The sequence below is a fragment of the Pyrus communis genome, chromosome 3 (assembly GCF_963583255.1).
Source record: "Pyrus communis chromosome 3, drPyrComm1.1, whole genome shotgun sequence".
Taxonomy (NCBI): domain Eukaryota; kingdom Viridiplantae; phylum Streptophyta; class Magnoliopsida; order Rosales; family Rosaceae; genus Pyrus; species Pyrus communis.
In genome coordinates this window covers 27,738,221-27,753,566 of record NC_084805.1, presented here as the reverse complement: position 1 = coordinate 27,753,566, position 15,346 = coordinate 27,738,221, and the positions used below count along the sequence as shown (strand labels likewise).

The 15,346-nt window shown below is 41.4% G+C and overlaps 3 protein-coding genes and 1 non-coding gene across 4 annotated transcripts; 2 read left to right on the top strand and 2 right to left on the bottom strand.

Annotated features, from left to right (window-relative positions):
- Positions 1-437: 437 nt before the first annotated feature.
- Positions 438-6,247, top strand: LOC137730112 (callose synthase 11-like). Its single transcript, XM_068469176.1, has 2 exons — positions 438-5,863; positions 5,971-6,247. The coding sequence occupies exon 1, from the start codon at positions 535-537 to the stop codon at positions 5,848-5,850; it is 5,316 nt and encodes a 1,771-aa protein (XP_068325277.1). The 5' UTR covers positions 438-534; the 3' UTR covers positions 5,851-5,863; positions 5,971-6,247.
- On the top strand, positions 3,506-3,586 carry LOC137730386 (small nucleolar RNA J33). The gene has a single exon (XR_011068146.1). It is a non-coding gene; the product is annotated as a small nucleolar RNA J33 (small nucleolar RNA).
- Positions 6,248-6,727: 480 nt separating the features above from the next.
- Positions 6,728-9,688, bottom strand: LOC137729583 (uncharacterized). Its single transcript, XM_068468558.1, has one exon. It carries the CDS (start codon positions 9,561-9,563, stop codon positions 6,762-6,764), a length of 2,802 nt encoding a protein of 933 aa, XP_068324659.1. The 5' UTR covers positions 9,564-9,688; the 3' UTR covers positions 6,728-6,761.
- Positions 9,689-13,525: 3,837 nt separating this feature from the next.
- LOC137730077 (clavaminate synthase-like protein At3g21360) lies at positions 13,526-15,095 on the bottom strand. The gene is made up of 3 exons (XM_068469143.1): positions 14,728-15,095; positions 14,230-14,483; positions 13,526-14,151 (listed from the first exon to the last, which is right to left on the bottom strand). The coding sequence occupies exons 1-3, from the start codon at positions 15,079-15,081 to the stop codon at positions 13,782-13,784; spliced, it is 978 nt and encodes a 325-aa protein (XP_068325244.1). The 5' UTR covers positions 15,082-15,095; the 3' UTR covers positions 13,526-13,781.
- Positions 15,096-15,346: the final 251 nt, after the last annotated feature.

Genomic DNA, 15,346 nt, shown 5'->3' with positions numbered 1-15,346 from the left:
TTATTTTATTTTCCATTGCATGTGTGACATATAACCGTTGGATTCGTCCTATATGCTAAAAAGTTGAAAACTTCAAAATCACCATACGGCATCGTTTAAAAGAACACCGAACGTGGCTGCTGCTGGGGTTGTTGCGTGCTTCCCTCGGTTCTCGAGACGAATTCGGATATCTGATAATGGAGATATTCAGTGGCGGGTCCTACCCGGGACGTTTGGCTGACTTCGGACCCACAATCCCCCTACTTTCGCCGATATTTCCATCGTCCTCCACAACTCGCCTTCTGGCGCGTGTCTCCACGTCACATCAATGCCCTTCCGATTGAATCAAATCAAAACATCCGCAGCGAATAGCACAGCCTGCGTGTGCGTTACTTAAAACCCCTGAAAAAAACCCAGCAACCCGCCTGGTACACCCAGCAGCACCCCTCTAAAAACCCAGCAGCTTCCCAGTCTCTTCATTTCTCACTTCCACAAGCAACAAATGAAACCGAAACCGAAAATCCAAACGCCGTGAAATCTGAAAGAAGAGGTTATATGGATCTCCGGCAGCGTCCGCAGCCAGCCCGCGGCGGACGCGGACCGATACGCGCGCCGCTGCCGCCGATGCAACAGGCCTACAACATAATCCCCATCCACGACCTCCTCGCAGACCACCCCTCCCTCCGCTATCCCGAGGTACGTGCCGCCGCCGCAGCCCTACGCGCCGTTGGGGACCTCCGTAAGCCGCCTTTCATCCCCTGGTATCCGTCCTACGACCTGATGGACTGGCTGGGACTATTCTTCGGTTTCCAAATCGACAACGTTCGGAACCAGCGGGAGCATTTGGTCCTCCACCTCGCCAACTCCCAAATGCGCCTCCAGCCTCCGCCGAACATAGTTGACTCGCTCGAGCCCGCCGTCCTCAGGCGGTTCCGCCGCAAATTGCTCTACAACTACACCTCCTGGTGCTCGTACCTCGGCCGGAAGTCGAGCGTCATCTTCGCCAGGCGCCGCGGCGGCGACGACCTCCGGCGCGAGCTGCTGTACGTGGCGCTGTTCCTGCTGATTTGGGGTGAGTCCGGTAACGTTCGATTCGTACCCGAATGTGTTTGTTATATTTATCATCATATGGCTATGGAACTGAACAAAGTGCTTGATGAGTATACGGACCCGGATACGGGTAGCCCATTTCTGCCCTCGGTTTCCGGGGACTGCGGGTATCTGAAGAGTGTGGTGATGCCAATTTACCAGACGATTAAAGCCGAGGTGGAGAGCAGCAGAAATGGCACCGCTCCCCACTCGGCGTGGCGAAATTATGATGATATAAACGAGTATTTTTGGTCTAGGAGATGTTTTAAGAAGCTCAAATGGCCGATTAAGTTCGATAGTAACTTTTTCGCCACTACTCCGAAGGATCGGAGGGTTGGGAAGACGGGGTTTGTGGAGCAGAGGTCGTTTTGGAATCTGTTTAGGAGCTTTGATAAGATCTGGGTTATGTTGATTTTGTTTTTACAGGCCGCTATTATTGTTGCATGGAAGGAGACAGAGTATCCATGGCAGGCGTTGGATCGGAGGGATGATCAGGTGCAGGTGCTGACCGTGTTTATTACTTGGGGCGGTCTTCGCCTTCTTCAGGCCGTGCTTGATGCTGGGACTCAGTATAGTTTGGTGTCCAAGGAGACAATGTTGCTTGGGGTGAGGATGGTGCTGAAGGGTATGGCTGCTGCGACGTGGACTATTGTGTTTTCTGTGTTTTATGCGCAGATTTGGGCTCAAAGGAATGAAGATGGGAGGTGGTCCGCTGAGGCCAATCGGAGGATTGTTGTTTTTCTTGAGGCTGCACTTGTTTTCATTGTCCCAGAGGTGTTGGCATTGGTTTTCTTTATAGTTCCTTGGGTGAGAAACTTCCTTGAGGGGTTGGATTTTAGTATACTATATGTGTTCACATGGTGGTTTCATACGCGGATTTTCGTGGGTCGTGGACTGAGGGAAGGGCTTGTCAGTAATATCAAGTATACATTGTTTTGGATTGCAGTATTGGGTTCGAAATTCTCTTTCAGTTATTTCCTTCAGATCAAGCCTCTTGTTTCCCCGACGAAGGCTCTCTTGGACATAAAGAATTTCGATTACAAAATACATTTGTTTTTTGGCAGCGGGAATAGAATAGCAATTGTGTTTTTGTGGATCCCTGTTGTGTTGATGTACTTTATGGATTTGCAAATATGGTTTGCCATTTACCAATCCTTAATTGGTGCAGCAATTGGGCTGTTTTCGCATTTGGGCGAGATCCGAAATATAAAACAGCTAAGGCTTAGATTTCAGTTCTTTGCCAGTGCATTGCAATTTAATCTTATGCCAGAGGAGGAGTCCTTACGTCCTGAGGTCACGGCGGTGAGGAAGCTCCGTGAGGCCATCCACAGACTGAAACTGCGTTATGGACTTGGTCAAGCTTACAAGAAAACTGAATCCAGCCAAGTTGAAGCTACCAGGTTTGCCTTGATATGGAATGAAATCATGACAACTTTCAGGGAGGAAGATCTCATTAGTGATCGAGAACTTGAGCTCTTGGAACTGCCACCTAATTGTTGGAACATTAGGGTTATTCGCTGGCCATGTTTCCTCCTCTGCAATGAACTATTGCTTGCTCTGAGTCAGGCAAAAGAGATGGGAGAGGAACATGACCAGTTGCTTTGGTTGAAGATATGCAAGAATGAGTATCGGCGGTGTGCTGTCATTGAAGCTTATGACAGCATCAAGTATCTTCTGCTTCACATGGTTGTTAAAGATGGCACGGAAGAAAATTCCATTGTTAAAATTTTTTTCATGGAGATAGATCAATGTATTCTGACTGAGAAGGTCACGGTTACATACAAGATGTCTCTGCTTCCGCAAATTCATGCTAAGTTGATTTCTCTTATTGAGCTTCTAATGCAACAAAAGAAGGATGTAAGCAAGGTTGTGGATGTTCTGCAGGCCTTGTACGAACTTTCTGTTCGTGAGTTCCCGAGGGTGAAGAAGACCATGGACACCTTGAGGATGGAAGGCCTGGCACCTCGTAGTTCAGCCGCTGATGCAGACTTTCTTTTTGAAAAGGCAGTCAACTTTCCTGATGATGAGGATGCGGTCTTCTTTAGGCATCTGCGTCGACTGCATACAATTCTCACTTCTAGAGACTCAATGCACAATGTCCCAATGAATCTTGAGGCGAGGCGACGTATCGCTTTCTTTAGCAATTCTCTTTTTATGAATATGCCCCGTGCTCCCTATGTTGAAAAAATGATGGCTTTCAGCGTGCTGACTCCATACTACGATGAGGAAGTGTTGTATGGAAAAGAAGCTCTTCGAAGTGAGAATGAAGATGGCATCTCCACCCTCTTTTATTTGCAGAAGATTTATGCAGATGAGTGGACGAACTTTATGGAACGGATGCACAGACAGGGCATGGAGAATGACGATGAAATCTTTAAAACGAAGGCAAGGGATCTCCGTGTTTGGGCATCGTTCAGAGGCCAGACTTTATCTCGCACTGTTAGAGGAATGATGTACTACTATAGGGCCCTTAAGATGCTTGCATTTCTTGATACTGCATCTGAGATGGACATAAGGGATGGATCGCAGCAAGTTGGTTCTCATGTTTTGGGAAGCCAAAGTAGTGGTTTGGATGGTATACAGTCAGGCATATATCATTCTTCTCGGAAACTTGGAAGAACAAGTAGCAGCGTCAGTTATTTATTCAAGGGGAATGAACATGGGATTGCTATGTTGAAGTTCACATACGTGGTTGCCTGCCAAGTATACGGGCAACACAAGGCGAAGGGAGACTACCGTGCTGAGGAGATCTTATATCTTATGAAAAACAATGAGGCCCTTCGAGTTGCCTATGTTGATGAGGTTCACTTGGGGAGGGACGAGGTTGAGTATTACTCTGTCCTTGTTAAATATGATCAGGAGATGCAAAGGGAGGTTGAGATCTATCGGATTAGGTTGCCTGGTCCACTGAAGCTTGGGGAAGGCAAACCAGAAAATCAGAACCATGCCATAATCTTCACAAGGGGTGATGCAATTCAGACCATTGACATGAATCAAGACAATTATTTTGAGGAAGCACTCAAAATGCGGAATTTGTTGGAGGAATTTAAGCACTTCTATGGTATAAGGAAGCCGACTATCTTGGGTGTCCGTGAGAATATCTTCACTGGTTCTGTGTCGTCTCTTGCTTGGTTCATGTCTGCTCAGGAGATGAGTTTTGTGACCCTGAACCAGCGCGTTCTTGCAAACCCTTTGAAGGTGCGAATGCACTACGGTCACCCAGATGTGTTTGACAAATTCTGGTTCTTGCCTCGGGGTGGTATTAGCAAGGCTTCTAAAGTGATCAATATCAGCGAGGACATATTTGCTGGCTTCAATTGTACATTGCGAGGTGGCAATGTGACTCACCATGAATATATACAGGTGGGCAAGGGGAGGGATGTCGGGTTGAATCAGATCTCGATGTTTGAGGCTAAGGTTGCTAGTGGCAACGGTGAGCAGGTTTTAAGCAGAGATGTGTACCGGCTGGGTCATAGATTGGACTTCTTTCGAATGCTTTCATTCTTCTACTCAACTGTTGGGTTCTACTTTAACACGATGATGGTGATACTGACTGTTTATTCATTCTTGTGGGGCCGCCTTTTTCTTTCTCTCAGTGGCATCGAGGACAAGACAAGCAACAACAAATCGCTTGGTGTGGTCTTGAACCAGCAGTTTATTATCCAGCTAGGTCTCTTCACTGCCCTCCCAATGATTGTCGAAAACTCTCTTGAACAGGGTTTCCTTCGAGCAGTTTGGGATTTCTTAACAATGCAGTTGCAGCTTGCTTCAGCTTTCTACACATTCTCAATGGGAACTCGTACCCACTTCTTTGGCCGTACTATTCTTCATGGGGGTGCAAAATACCGAGCAACTGGACGTGGTTTTGTGGTCGAACACAAGAGCTTTGCCGAGAACTATCGACTCTACTCTCGAAGCCATTTTGTGAAGGCAATTGAGCTTGGGATCATTTTAATAGTGTATGCTGCTCATAGCTCTGTTGCGGATACTTTTGTTTACATTGCCATGTCAATCTCAAGCTGGTGTCTCGTATTGTCGTGGATAATGGCACCATTCGTGTTCAACCCTTCAGGATTTGACTGGCTGAAAACTGTATATGACTTTGATGATTTTATGAACTGGTTATGGTATTCTGGGGGCGTGTTTACGAAAGCTGAACAGAGCTGGGAAACATGGTGGTATGAGGAACAAGACCATCTGAGAACAACTGGTCTTTGGGGAAAGCTGTTGGAAATTATTCTGGATCTTCGTTTCTTCTTCTTCCAGTATGGTGTTGTGTATCATCTGAACATTACTGGCGGAAATACAAGTATAGCTGTTTACTTGCTATCTTGGATATACATGGTAGTGGCTGTTGGAATCTATATAGTCCTAGCATATGCTCAGGACAAATATGCAGCAAAGGACCACATTTACTACCGGCTAGTTCAGCTTATTGTCATAATTGCCTTATTACTCGTAGCCGTGTTGCTGATTGAGTTCACTAAGTTAAAGTTTCTTGATTTCATCTCAAGTCTCTTGGCATTCATCCCTACTGGCTACGGTATAATCTTAATAGCTCAAGTACTCAGACCTTTTCTGCAGTCTACGGTGGTGTGGGATACTGTTGTTTCGTTGGCCCGACTGTATGATTTGATTTTCGGAGTGATTGTTATGGCTCCTGTGGCATTGCTGTCATGGTTACCTGGATTTCAGTCAATGCAGACTAGGATCTTGTTCAATGAAGCCTTCAGCCGGGGTCTTCAGATATCTCGTATTCTTACCGGCAAAAAGTTCCAATGAGATGCATTCAGAGGTAGTATTTCGATTCCATTTTCACTCGTGCTTGTGTGCTCCTTCTCCGGAGTCCATGACCACCGCCGTAAACCATACAGTATCTAACCGGATTGCATTATGTTTCAGGTCACGATTCTTCCATTGGTGAATTCAGCTGCTGATCTGCACTAATCAGCACATCTTTCCTCCTCTTCTGATGCTCCTGTGTTCAATTTGCGAGTCACCGAATTTTTTCGGGCTAGAGATTTTGTAATGAAGCAGGGTAATTCGAGTAATTCGAGTGATTAGTTGTTAAGGATCTGGTTGTGTAAATATTTGTTCATATCTAGCGTAGCTTCTGTTCTATGCTAGGTAGCTTATTTAAAGCAATCTTAATGCTATTTCCCACCTATCGCTTTTTCTATTCCTCTCTCTCAAGTCTCAAGAACAGAATTTATATGCTTTTAGTCGCAGAAAAGTACCCCAATTTCAACTAAAAGTCTCATTCTTGATAAACACTTTCATGGACCGGGTTTACCGCCACATGGTGTCCCTTGTTCAATATTTCGTTGCCTTGTGCAAGATTTTTATCCATGTGATGTCACGCGACGGTAAACTTATTTCATATTAGTTGCTCTCCTCCTTTGGTCGAGAAAGCGAATGGCCTTGGAGAAAACATTAGTTATACTTAAGTTTCTTTAAATTTTAATCCGCATTCATGGACAAAGTTAGCTATTCATGGTATTTTTGAAAGTACATGGTACTATTATCAATTGATGGTCCTACATGCCCTTTAGATGTCATCACAATCACCGAAATTTTGAAATTATCACCATAAAAGAGATTGCATTTTAAAAAAAAAATTCGACTATATTTCTATCATAAAAAAAATAAAAATAAAAAATAAAAAAATCATTTCTTAGGTAAATTTATGTCCTTCACAGTTGCTCATTGCTGATGACAGGAACTTTCTCATATACAGCAGAACTCTCTCTAAATCTTTTAGGAAGAATGCAACGCCCGCCGAATCTCTGCTGCAGGAAAACAATGGTGGCGAACAGCATACCGCCGCAGGGGATGATGATGTTCCAGGCAGTGGAGTAAAAGTCCATTCTGTGATTTGCATAAATATTCGGAAGTTCAAGGAACCATGTACCGGTCCGAGCCCTGTAAAGATCATATGCATGAGGCAGCAGACGGATTATGGTGGTTCCGAAGTAAAAGGCGGAGGCCAGAGTCTTTTCTCTTGAATTGAAGAATAAGTTGAACAATATATGAGGGAGCAGAAAACCATCCAGGACAAAGCCGGCGTAAGAGCTGAGGTCCTCCCTGAGAGAGTGGTTGTCGTAAGCAAGATGGTGGAGACTAGACACTCGGTAAGCCATCCTGTGGTGGTGCCTGGGATTGCGGACTCTTAGAAAAGGCCTGTGTGATTTCAGGTAGGTGTACACAAACCAAACTATCAGTCCACCAGCTATATACAATGGTAGAGTTGCATAAAGTACTTTCCTCTCAGAATCTCTCAAGCTCTTCTGGTTTCCATCGCCTTGTCTTGCGGACCACGTCAGTTGGAGAAGACGTAGCAGCAAAAGAAGAGCTACCATCATTAACATCCTGACTATTACTTCATTCACTTGAAGCCATCCACCAGTGCCAAGAAAAGTATCCCGCTGGATGATGCCGTGGCTTGGCACAAACATTGCTTCAAAGTTGACCAGAAGCGGAATCACATATCCCAGAGTAAGAACAATAAGCATCACAATTGAGATGAATGGGAGAACATCTGGGTGCTTCTTCACGTGCAGGAGCTGCAATCCGATAAGGACACATGCGAGGGTGTTGGAAATGAGAACCATAATGATTTCCAAGTCGATTCTTGAAATGGATGCTGCAGCTTGGTTGTAGTACATTGAGTTCGATGAAAATTGAATAGGTTCAAAAAAAAGAGGGTCTAACTTTCCCCTTGTGCTTTCAATACTTCCCTTGACATTTTCACGATTCTTTGTATCCAACGGAGAAAACTGTACATTAATTCTAATATCACAGTCTAACATGTCCTTTTGAATCGATGTCTGATTTTTCAATGGTACGCGCCTGCATCCTATCATGCATAGGTTACCATAATCCCTATCATATATTCCTTCAGCAGATAGTTCTGCTTTAGATGGGAAAACATCATGACGAAAATCAAAATCAACAAACCACAACCTATAGCTGACGTTCATTGGACTGCTATGGGTATGTTTTTTCTTCTGCTGCAATGGTGAGTCTGTTTGTGGCAAGTTATCCCAAAACCGGCGTCCAAAAGTTCGCTCATCGTCCACAAATAAAGGGGAAGAATAACCATATGCTTGGCGTCCATCACTGTTTCTCACTGTCATGCCAAATTTCATGTCCAATGAAAACTCTGCAGGGTATTTCTTTCCCTTGCCTCTCCCAGCCTTCTTTTCTGCACATGTTTTTCTGACAGACTTGTTCTCAGAATAGTCATATTTGTAATCCAACAGTTTCATCAAATATCCCGACAAACTGCGAAACCCAATTTTACCAAAGTAGCCCGAGTCATTCACTTCTTTGTTGCTCCAAATTTGCCCCACAACAGTAGACCTATTTCTTAAAGACAATCTTGCTGGGAATCTCAAAGTCAATTTAGTCGAGCAATCTCCAACAAATGCATTAGTCAAAGACTCTGTAAAATTCAATATCCGGCACGCAACAACACAAAGACGATTCTCCTTTTCATTCCATGCCCCTTCAGCAATGAAAGTTGTTTTGGGATCAAAGGGAAATTTGATATTATGACCGCTAGTGTTCGAAAAACCCAACAACATCTGCATATTCCTCTCATCCGTACACCGAGTTACATGATAAACCAAGGAAGATGCAATTCCAGCATCCCCACCAACAGGATCACAATTCACACCCCCACATTCACTCCCATATTCCAATTCAAACGTTTCGCGAAAATTACCAATCAACATACACACACCCCGCTTCGGATTTCTCAGACTCAAATTCTCTCCGCCATCATCACCACCCTGCAAACAACCATTCTCACTATCTTTCCCAGCTAACTTATATTCATAGCTAGTTCTCTGATATAAAGCCAACATGTTAAGAGCTTCGAAATAATTCGGATCCTTCTTCTCATCCAAACTCTCTAAAATCCCAGTGATTAAACTATCATAAATACTCGAACTTTTTGGATAATTAAGCTTAAGAACAGCAACAAAACGATTCCCAAAAAATTGTGGCATACCTTCTCCAACCATACAAAGCTTCCTTGAAGATTCTGAGTAGTACCCACTGAGCCTAAAGCTCATCATTCCCTTCCGATACGCGTTTCTCGGATGATAAACCAACCGCAGATTACGGCGCGTAGAGTTGCCGTCGCCTACCCTGTAGAAGTCGCGAAGCCGCAGGACTGCCCGGACTTCGAAAATCCCTTCGGTTAGGGTTTTACGCACCTCGTTGGCAAAAAAGGAGAGAGTCCTCAGGTAATTGAAGCCGTTCAGGTTACCGAAAAGCTGATCGCCGCCGGAGAAGTAGCCGTTCCCGAAGCCAATGTCGGCGATGGAGAGGTTGGTGACGAACCATTTGGAGGGATCGGTGTCCGATTTGGGGACAATGGAATTGCAGTGCTTGGAGTATAGGGCATCGAATTTTGGGATTTGGGGTACAGAGGCGGAAGCTGCGGCGGCAAAATTGAGAAAGAATAGGAAGAAGAAGGAGAATGGCATAATTGGAAGAACCCTAACCCTAGATTTGGGCAATGGAGCCGAAGATTGTGGTGAGAAATTGGACTCCAACGCTGAGAGAGCTGAAGAAGAAGAAGCAGCTGAGAAGAGAGTTGCAATTTATGTACTTTTCGTTCTCACTTTATTTCTTTTTTAGGGAAATTAGATTCCTATAGTTTTTCTATTTATCTGGTACTTTTATAAAATTTGATTAACGTGCTTTAATCAATAGTCTTTTTTATTTTTTTAAAATAAAAATAATTTTTGAATTTATTCATTTATCTGCATAATGCATTTTTTCTTATTTAGTGAAGTTATTAGTACTTCAACTATATTTTCTCTTCTTTCAAATATGTTTTTTCGATCAAATTTTTTATTTTTTTTTGGTTAGGCAAACATTTAATATTATTTCTTTTTTCAAATGGTTTTTTTTTTCTTTTTCAAATAGTTGGTGATCAACATAAAAGTTCCGTATAAATTTTTCAAATTTTTTTGTGAAATTATATTTTTTTATTGTTTTTTTAAGTATAGTTGTTGACAAATTATTATTAGGTATAATATGTATATATTATCTGCATGTATGTTTGAATTTACAAAAATCATTAATTGGTACGTTTATTTGCAATCTTGATACGTTTGATTTGACACATATTATTAATATTGGTACATTATTTTTATTTTGGTACGTTTTATTTTGTACACATTGTGTATTGGTACGTTTATATTATTCTCAATCTTATTTTCCCCTAATGTACTAAAAGAAAATTTTATTTCGGTACGTTTGATTTTGGGGGATTTAAAAATATTTTAAACTATTTTGGAAAGAAAATATCTTAAATCGTAGATAATTATTTCTAAATTGTAGCATTATTTTGAAAATAAATTGAATCTAACCAACATTTTTTTTTTACAATTATCTCTAACGGAGGAGAGTAATCAAAAGTGTCACATCCCGGCCGGGATGGATCACTTCCCGAGCCCGCTCCACCACCGTAGCACGATATTGTCCGTTTTGGGCTTACCATTCCCTCACGGTTTGTTTTTGGGAACTCACGAGCAACTTCCCTGTAGGTCACCATCATGTGATTGCTCTAACCCCCTTCTCGCTTAACTTCGGAGTTCCGATCGAACCCGAAGCTAGTGAGCTCCCAAAAGGCCTCGTGCTAGGTAGGGATAGAAATATACATATAAAGATCACTCCCCTGAACGATGTGGGATGACACAATCCACCCCCCTTAGGGGCCCGAAGTCCTCGTCGGCACACCACGGCCAGGGTTAGGCTCTGATACCAATTGTCACATCCTGGCCCGGGGCGGATCACTTCCCCCCCCCCGCTCCACCACCGTAGCACGATATTGTCCGCTTTGGGCTTACCATTCCCTCACGATTTTGTTTTTGGGAACTCACGAGCAACTTCCCAATGGGTCACCCATCATGGGATTGCTCTAGCCCCCTTTTCGCTTAACTTCGGAGTTCCGATGGAACCCGAATCCAGTGAGCTCCCAAAAGGCCTCGTGCTAGGTAGGGATATGAATATACATATAAGGATCACTCCTCTGAGCGATGTGGGATGTCACAAAAAGGCTAGATTATAGGAAATTTGTTACAATATAATATGCATATAGCACCAAAATTATGACAAAAAAAAAGTTTAATCAAATCATGTTTGATTGAGAAAATTTAAAACTGAGACGCCTATATCAAAAGATTTTTTTTTTTAATTTTTAAATTTCATAGTTCTTTTCTTTCTTGTCGGATTATGAGTTTTTTTTATTTTACATTTTTTGTAATAAGAGTGGTGTTATCGACACTTCTGTTTTTACTATCTAATTTTAATAATGATTTTTAAAAGCTACGGTTTAATTGTGGTCGAAAGAGTGTATTTGCTCTTTAACACTCGGGTTCACATTCACTTACCGATAATTAACTGGACATGTTTGGAAATAACTAAAAGCATTGTTAGATCATTAAGACAAATTATTTTTGACATTGTTTGATAATAAAAAAAAGTTAAAAGTGTTGTTAAGTAATAAAAAATCATTTCCATGTGCTTCCATCAAACAACATTTAAAGTATTTTTTTTTAAAAAAGTACTCACATTTATACTAATGATATCTTTAATCTTTAATATTAGAAAGTCAGAATAAGAGTTTAGTGTCTCAAAACTTTACAAAAAAAAAAAAAAAAAATTGAACTATAAAGCCCCTCAAATAAAAAAATTCACAACTAGCTGAAAATAATAGAAACAAAATAGCATGAATACTTTTGTCAAAACGAAAAAGAAAAATATGTTAAACAAAAAGATAATTAAAAATTAGAAAAAAAGAAAAAGAAAAAGAAAAAGAAAAGAGAAGATAAAAACGCACGACCCCCTTCTTCTCTCTCTTCGTCTCTCTACACACACAACTGCTCCCATGTTTTCCTCAATACAACCGCTCCACTTCAGTTTTTTATTTATTTATTTATTTTATTCAAGGACATTTTCATTAAAACCAGCCAAACGACATAGGTTTTGCATCAGCTGAAGATTTTGCTTCCTTGGAAATCTAGCGGCAAGAAATCGTCCATACATTTTGGTTTGTAAGTTCTTCTTTATCGTTTCAGTTTAAATTATTTCGTTTACTTTCTCAATTTTGCTTCCGCTGCAGTTTTCAAACTGCTTTCAGTAATTGAGTAAAAAATAAAAAAGAAACCTAATATGTTTACAGTTAAAATTGTTATTCTGCAGTTGAAGGCTTGAACCGTGTAATGAGAGCAGACGTGCATGAAAATAAAAGCAAACGTGGGATATGAAGCAGTTTTGCGGGAGGAGATGTGAATAAAACACAAAATAAAAGAATATGAAGAGAACAAATTGAATTGTTTTGCGGGAGCCTCGGGGAGAAGATGAAATTGGCAAAAAAACCAACAAGAACTGGTCCTTTGACAAAGTCGGTAACACAATTTCTGTTGTGGTTAATTGAGTTTTATTCCTCCTCCATAATTCTAATTTCTCAGTTATTAATGTTTGTGTTTTATTCATACCGCACGTTTAAAGTGAGCAACAGATCACTCCTCCCCCGCAACGCATACAAAAAAGGGACACTAACTCACTTTCTTCTCCTACACTGACCAATCTCCTCCGTGTGTTTTTTCGTAGTTTTTTCCGGATTTCTGTCAAATTGCTCCTGTCGTCCAGAATCATCTCAAACTGGTACGGATTCCTCTTTCTCCAAACTGATTTTCAGTTTACAGAGGGAGATTAGAGAGTTGTAGACAACCAAATAGAAGGGGGAGAGAGAGAGTGTCCTTGCGAATGTCAAATTTGTATCCAACTCGTTTGAATTTTCTCTTTCTTCGTCTCTGTTTCTATCTCTCTCTCTCTCTTCTGAAACCAAATCAAATGCTATTCTACCACTCTCCCCCTTTCCTCGCCCCGGTTCTTTGAACATGTTTGTTAGTCTTGATCAGACATTGAATATACTAATTATACATGCCATGCAATTTTAATTGATTGCAAGCTTATTTGCTTTCTCTGATGTACTTTAAATTTCTCTCTTGGCTTCGTTTGCAATCTTTTTTGGATTAATTCTTCATATTCTCCCAAGTTATCAGATAAAATATTATGTAAACAGTGGAAAGGATTCTTCCCGGATCCCTTCTATCAAGTTCATCAAAGTCATAAATTTAGATTTTTAAAATTTGATTTAACGGCTAAAGTTATTATAACTTTTAAAATAAGTTTTTATTTGTAGCTATCGAATCAAATTTCAAAGACCTGAATTTGTAACCTTGATGAACTTGATGGAAAGCATCGGAGATGATCCATTTCCGTAAATAGCAACCCTAGTTACCTTGGAGAAGACAACCCCTTTTTTGGAAATTCCATTCATGTCCTCATACTTCCATATTACCCTTATTTGAAATAAATCTCTCATACAAATCAAACTTTGATAGAAAAACGATTTGCAATTAAAAGAGGAATGAGGGGTTCAACTTGTGGGATTATCTTACACCACCAGAAAAAAGGTTAAATGGGGCAGAAAAGAAAGATACACAAAGCAAGCATATAGGATTCTTCTTACTTCTGTCTTTTTCTTGGCAACCAAACAAGTCCAAGTTCTAACACAACAACTCAACTCTTGCTTTTTATTTCACAAATTTTGTAAGCATGACATACTATAATACAGATACATACGAAGACACATATGATAAGTTGTTTGATACAGCTGGTTAGCTAGTCTACTTGCAGAGGGCGGCAAGGACTCTGCGAGGTGTAGCACATGGATTCCGGGAGTGAAGAACGGCCAAATTATCCAGCAGCAAAACATCACCTTTGCGCCAAGGGATGGCCACACTTTCAACTTCAAGAATTTTCTGACAGTCGTAGATGATATCTGCTGCCAACGGGCTGCCATCCCCGAATGTGACAACCTTCTCAGGGTCATTTCTTGCATCTCCTTTCCACTCTGTATATGCTATCACGATGCTGTTAAACCAAGTCTTGCGCTGCCCTGTGCTGCTGTCACATTTGATGCCCAGGATCGGTCCCTTGATTGTTTTCACTCCTCCATCCTCCAACCATTCCAACCTAAACCCCTCCTTAGAAACCCTGCCAATATGTAGTCCTATCGTTATGTAACCGTCTTTTCATAGTCATTTTTCACTATGTAGTAGTACAAATAAATACCTTTGTCCAACCATGTTCTTATCTTCGGTCGCAAATGTGGTCTTCCAGCCACGGCCTATCGCAGAAGAAGGGTCGTCGTCTTGACCTATAATCTTGGTATATATCAATCCATGGTCCTCCAATTTTTGAACAAATTGCGGGTGTTTGTTTTTCATCCTCTCGTACACAATGTGGCTTAGAACAATGGGAGTTTCACCCCCACTTACAGGCTCTACTTCACAAAAGAATAACAGTTTGGATGGGTACTCTGGATACTGAACGACGCGTCATAAGCATCACACAAGGAAAACAAATGAAAACGACACGTTCCGCAACTTGAAAGAACATTATACATATCTTATATGTGATTCAATATCCTAGTGAATAGGGTTTTGAGTTTCCAACTATTATTCCGGTTCGAAGCTCTCCCATCCTTAAATTATTTTAATAATTTAGGACTCTTCGCTCCCTGGTTAGCAATAGAAAAGTATTGAAATGCACTATATAGTTGCCACTTACCAGAGCCATTTCGTGGTGAAACGGAATTTTGACATCGGGTGGGGCCTCGTTGGCGGTAAAAACCCGACCCACGATCTTGGTCCGAGGAGCAGTTCCAACATAAGGATTCTCCTCGTAGCCGAAGGCCTCCACGGCGTCGTTGAAGTCTGAGGCTGTATTTACAGGAAACCCCCTGAAGAGTACGGCCCCGGATTTTCGGAGCTGATCCTGTATATACTGTTTGTTCGGTTGGATGGTTTCTGTGAGACCAGGAGTAGCAGCTGCTGCTGGAGTCGGAGTCGGAGATATAACCGCCGGGAATCGATTTCCGTCGTAAAGCTTTTGCTCTGGGATCTCAACCATTGTCAATGCCATGCTGTGCGCTTCACTCTGCCGACAGATTCGATTCAAATTATAATTATCCCCTGAGATATTTAGATAAATAGCCACTTTTTTCCACCAATATAATCTATTCTTAAGGAAAACTAATGGAAAAAATTTGAAAATTTTGAATTTTAACGATAAAGACAAAATAAAGGGTAAAATGAATAGTATTATGATTGACTTTTTAATGTAAAAATATAATTTTTTATTAAAATGAACTGTACCGGAAGCTTTTCGTTAAAATTTCCCTTCTTCT